At 40.4% G+C, this 6,159-nt stretch overlaps 1 protein-coding gene across 3 annotated transcripts in view; it reads right to left on the bottom strand.

The window, feature by feature from the left end:
- prkcq (protein kinase C, theta) overlaps positions 1-6,159 on the bottom strand; it is a 23,546-nt gene that overhangs the window by 13,022 nt on the left and 4,365 nt on the right. For 2 of the 3 annotated variants that reach the window (XM_032505689.1, XM_032505687.1), the window contains exon 2: positions 3,880-4,251. In XM_032505689.1, the coding sequence (XP_032361580.1) occupies positions 3,880-3,997 (118 nt within the window). In that variant the 5' untranslated portion in view covers positions 3,998-4,251. Of the gene's footprint in view, positions 1-3,879; positions 4,252-4,555; positions 4,679-6,159 lie in introns of those variants that run through there. The other variant, XM_032505688.1, reaches the window with a different exon arrangement.

Here is a 6,159-nt window from a genome sequence, read left to right on the forward strand (position 1 = left end):
CCTTATACTTAAAGGATTTCATTTCCATTTAACATGGAAGACGGAGAAGATTTCCTGCTAGTGAAGAAAACCGACACCAGGAATTAATCTGTGAAAGAAGGATGAATGTATAGTGTGTCACTCTTAGGGGATTAGATGCTCTTTTACAGTCCCAACTATCATTTTAAAAGGTGAAATCTGTGACTTCTTTACATCAAAATATGGTAATGTTATGTGCAAGTGTTGTTAGATGTTATAACTTTACAGTTCCATTCTCCTCTGTTGCCATGGGTAGCACATTAATTTGCATCGCAGGATGTTTGATAAAGCGTCTGAACATTTCACCACCCGGCCAAAAGACCTTTTTATGATTATTGCCTCTCAGCGTTGAGAGATTTCCAATCGCTTATGGATAGGAAAAATAAAAACACTCCTAGAATTTTTATAATTGACATCTGCGGATGTTTCTCCGCAGTAACATCCCATTTATCCACTTACATAACAGCCACATGCCATGCTGCTGCCTCAACAATAAAGCCCACTAAGCTTTTTACTCTCAAAGTGATCTGCGGCCTTCCCCATCATCCGCTCATCGCCGGTCTGTCCACCGGCTCTGCCAGCTGCTGTCTGTGCTGATTAAAGCAACCAAAGAGGAAAATATGTCTGTTTCTCCCCAGACACATGAGCTACACCAGACTCGTGGGGAGAGAGGTGACATGTTTTTGTGTCAGCCAGTACTCACTCAGTTCCTGTTATTCTGTGAAAATCTACCAAGGTGGCATTTAGACTTAAGGTGTTCTCATTCCTCCGCTGCTTTGAGTCTACATTTTCTTCTTTTTATGCAATGTAGGTGTATTATCAAAGACTTGAAGTTGGAGTGTGTTTAAGTTGTTAAATTCAAAGTTATTGCATCTTCCTTTCATACCAACTCGGGTATAAACACACCACAGCTGGATCTATTAGCAGCGTTTGAGCCCAAAAGCCTTGACTCTGCGTGCCAGTTTGACTTAATTTGAACAGGATTGTAAAAGTGGAAGTTAACCGAGAATGGCCTGCTGTTTTACTACAGCGACAAGCTGTCAAACAAGTTTTCCATTACCACGGGGGGATTTACTGTATCTCAGATTAGAGAAACAAAAAAAGGAAACTGCTAAGAAGTTACACAAGCAATTACAGAAAAACAGTGCTTATTTACAGGTTACTATAGTATTGTTATTATAATTGCAGCTGCAGGGCCACATTAACATTAGAATTCCTGTTCTGTTTTTTCTTACAGTCAACCAATTCCATGAAAAGACACGAACCAACAATAAATCTAAATATCCACTTCCAAGTGTGTTGTGTGTGTATCCAAAGCCTGATTTATCTTCATTCTCTGTGCCATAGGGTTCCCTCGTTGCCCCCTAACTGTTAAAAACACATCAATGAGCCACGCTGTTGCTCTGGGTAACATGTTCCTTCAATTCCATGCACACAAACACCAGTTTATTTTGACTCTATCCCACATACACCGTCCTGCTGCCACAAATACGCACTAAAGCACCATATGTGGATTAGTCCTCTGTTAAAAGTAGTCAGGAAAAAATCTACAATTTACTTCTGCTTGAGTTTTTTTCTTCTTCTAATATCTACAGTGGCAGTGGCTGTCCACAGTAACAGTTTTAGGAAATGACTGACACTTTTATAAAAATGACAGCAGTTATGTGAGCTGTTTTTTTAAGAATTACGTCTTTAGGAGGAACCAATGGACTTGGGTAGAGAAGTCAGAAGGTACTGAAAGACATGTTTATTGTTTTTTGGTCTTATCATGGGACTTGTTAATGATAACACATAATATTGCCAGCCTTACTCTTTAAGGATAGAGTTAATGAACAAGCATGTGGTACTATAGTGCTGCTACAGAGGTACATTTAGCATAAAAAGGCATCCCTTATTAAAAACATAAGCTGAGGCTTGTTGTAGTGAAATACTACTGCTATATTTGATACCTACAGCACATTTATAAATGGCATGTTACACTTATATTCGTTCATAGAGTAAACATTTACTTGATTAATAAAAGCTTACTTTATATTAATAAAAAATCCAAAAGTAAAATATAACAACTAACAACTCTGACTTCATTGTACCGGAATAGACGAAAGCAGACAGTCAGAGAGAAGTTAACTCGGCTTCTTACGAGACGAGCTGGTGCTTTTGGCCAATCATGAAGCTTACTTCATATTTGAAAACAGAAGGAGGGCCTTTTAATGCTGCAGTTCGGTATACCACTGGGGTTAGCTGAGTCTAAAAAATACTAGAAGTGCCTAAACACTCAACTTTGTAGAGGACTTTAAAAGGAAAGCTGTTTATTGAAGCTTTCCAGTACTTTTATGTTAAGATGAAATCAGCTGCAGTGAGCCAAAGTGCCTGATGGGAGCTTTTTTTCTTTTTATGGCTAGCCTGGGAGTTTCTCATAATAAGAATTTCACAAACTCAGCACGGTGCCAGTAAACGTGTCCTTCAAAAACAGTGACTCAAGCGGTGGAATGTAACTAAGTTCATTTACTCAAGTACTGCACTTAAATTTAACTTTGAAGTACTTGTACTTTTTATTTTAATTCATTTTATGCAACTTCATACTTCTACTGTACTACATTTTGAAAGGCAAATATTGTACTTTTTTATACAGTATGCCATGGCAGTTTAAATGTAAACACATCAAATGAGCTGCTCTATCGACATATGAGAGCGTTGTCTCCTGTAGGTGTTTTCTTGTTCAAGTCAGTGCCAGGCATGAAAAAAGATTGTTATCTGAGGTAAAGCGATATGAAACTAAAAGACATCGTCCCTCCAGTGAGTCAGTATAGTGTAAATGAAATGCACATGTCCTCTCTCTGCAGCTTCGTACAGGACCAGTCTTGTGGTTTCACAGAGGAAAAGAAACATCGGAGCCCTCCTCTTTCCTCTCAGTGACACACTGTTTTTAGCTCTATCCTGCACTCGTATTCACCAGCGGTTAAAGATAGCCGAATGCAGAACAAGGATATCTGCTTTGTGTCTGTTTCTCAAAATTGTGACATTTGAACGTGAATCAGCAACTGCGATGACGATCTTAGAAATGAAGGATGTGTATGGACCTACCCGCATATACAGTGCTACCTTTATCTGTTATTGAATTTGTCTAACTATATACAACTATATTGAGCCTGCCATACTATACCTCAGCTCTCCTAGAGTTACAGTATATATACTTAGCCTTAGTCGTCCTATAAGCTACTTCACTATCTGATTCAAAAATAAGTATAATCTATGAGACTCCTGTTATACTTTACTTTACCACATTTTACACTGTAATCTGTAGCCTAAAAATAAAGATACTACTTCTGCATTTCTATATTTATTCCAACCACCCACTGATGTTGCTTTACTGAACATAAAATGCATCACTTCCTGGATTTAATATCTTTCTCAGAAAAGATCCAGAACAAATGGTGCTTACAGGAGCAAATCTCAATGCTCAAAATAGTTGCGGAAACATTTTCTGCCAACCGACTGATTTATCGACAAATTCTCTATTTTAGGTTAAAGTCTTCCCTTAGACAGCCAGAGGGCTACTGTATTGATCAATTCCACTATAAAATCTAGGTAATCCATTATCAGCACATTACAACTCATTCACAATGGAAGGTCTACAAATGCTGTGATATTGGTCTAACTTTGGTCTTAAACAAGTAGTTGATAAACCACTTAGTCTAAGACTGAAAAAAAAAGCTTCTCAAATGTGAGCATTTGCTGTTTTTTAGTTGTATACCATTGTAAACCGAATAGCTTGGGCATCTTGAGCTCAGGCAAACAATTTTTTTCTAACATTTTATAGACCAAATCACAAATACCACTGTTCAAACTACAGTCACTAACCTGTGTCAATGGCCTCCTTCATGTAAACAGCACAGTACGGGTTCAGCACCTCCTCGTGGTAAGCCAGACCGGGATCCATCTCAAAGCTGGAGAACCCAATCCGTAGGAACGGAGACATGGCTGCAGGTTTTTACTCTCTGACCTCCACGCAAATATCCACACAATCTCCAGGAAACCTTTGCGGTGATGCCGTCTTAGCAAACCAGCTTCAAGAGATAAGATTTCTCAGATTTTGGGCGACGGCTTCGGTGTCGCTGTCAACCACCTTTCCTCCACCGCAGCACACGTCGACTGTCCCTTTTCCTCCAGAGGAAAGCTAAGTCTGGCAGAGGGGGAGGTTTGCTGTTTTCCGCTCTTGATGCTTTAAACGACCTATGAGAGGAAGAAAAGAGAGAGAGCGATATTTCACCACCCTTGACACCGTAACCACAAGAGCTGGCTGTGAGCAAGTTTCCCTGCAAAACTGTCTCACTGTCTGCTCCAGCTGGCTGTCAAAGCAGGGTTTTAAACTAAATCAGCAACCAAACATCTCCTCACATGGAGACCCAAAACAAATCTAATCAACAATGGCTGTTCTGTGGGGACAGGAAAATGTTAATGCACACCCAAAAGCCCAAATAAAGACAATACACAAGCACTTTTAACCTGAATGCAGCTAAAATAAAACCACCCATACCTTCAGGACCTGTAAACAGCAGCTGTCACACTCGGCAGAACCTTTGAGCATTTTATACAGTCAAATCTAAATAATAATAATCTCAAATCTCTACAGTAACCACTTGTGTTGCCTCTACTGTGGCTGGCAAAGTGCTCGACTTGGTGACGGTCAAGGTGGATATGTGAGTTTTTGTGGGTGGTGTGTGTGTGTGTGTGTGTGTGTGTGTGTGTGTGTGTGTGTGTGTGTGTGGGTGTGTGTGTGTGTGTGTGTGTGTGTGTGTGTGTGTGTGTGTGTGTGTGTGTGTGTGTGTGTGTGTGTGTGTGTGTTTGTGCGTTGGTGAGGAGGCTAGGAGTTGACTATTAATAGAGCTGAAATACTAAACGCAGATCAGGAATATGCGACCGCATGCCCCTGAGTCCCCAATACTTGTCGTCAGAAGCAGCAAGTCACCTTCTTCTTCTAAACGTCACTGAACCTGAGTCAGTGGTGTCATGTTGATGAATAGACAGATATAAAGTACAGTAGGTGGATGTTGTGCCAACAATAAACATCTTAACATGGAGTATTTAAAATATGCTGTTTGTCCTGGGTAGTTAGAAGCTGCACGGATCAATTTTTTTATATTGACAATAGATCAAATGACTGTGTGTACTATAAGAACGGTTGCTCATAAAGACGAACCCACAGAGAAGTATCTCAAAGTGGAAATATATATTTAGAAGATTACGGGGATGGACTAATCAGCCCTGGACTTTTGAGACCCAGACCAGCCAACCAAAATCTGGGGGACACCAACCATCCCTGCACTCCCCTTCAACACATACATGTACTGTACATACCAGCAGGGTTCAACTTTGGTAGAATGGTAGATTTGCTTGACTCACCAGCCAAAACAAAAAGTACAGAAAGTTTTAACATTCACTTGCCATTTGGATGGTGGACAAAAAGTTAATTTTGAACCCTGCATACCAGCCGCTAATACTCTCGCTCAGCTGGGTGGTAAGTAAGAGATTATGAGAATGTACTCACTGATACAAAAAGGCTGCCTTGGCTCCTAATGGCAAGATGCCTAAAGGTTGAGGGTGGAGCATGGCTGTCATCAAGATGTCTTGTATTGTGAACAAGTGAAAAGTCAGTAAGTTAAGCTAAAGCTGCATTTTGTACACAGTATGCAGTTAGTGGAATGTGGATAAATCAGAAACGTACAATACTGTTTGCAAGTGCCTTAGCTTGCTAAGTGCCTTAGCTTGCTAAAGCTGCATTTATTATTTATTTAACATTAGCTAACTAACAGCTTACTTGTCCTCGCTGGTAGACAAAGGGTTTGACATACTTAAATCTTGTGTTTTTTAGCTAGCTACCGGGACTTTGCGGTGTTGTTTGCGCCACATGTGGGGGCGGGACTTAAATGCGCTCTGTCTCTATGATAGGATGGAAGTGGGCCATAGTGGGATGTGATTGGCCAGTGTTCCGATGAGAAACAAACCAGTTAGCCAATCAAGTGATCTCTCTCCTCTCTGTGGGCCGTCAGTCAAAGACCAGGGATGTGACTGGCCAGTGTTCATATGAAAGACTCACAAGTGGGCCAATGATGTGATCTCTTTTCTCTTTATGGGCCAAAA

This window comes from Etheostoma spectabile, chromosome 23, assembly GCF_008692095.1.
Source record: "Etheostoma spectabile isolate EspeVRDwgs_2016 chromosome 23, UIUC_Espe_1.0, whole genome shotgun sequence".
NCBI lineage: Eukaryota > Metazoa > Chordata > Actinopteri > Perciformes > Percidae > Etheostoma > Etheostoma spectabile.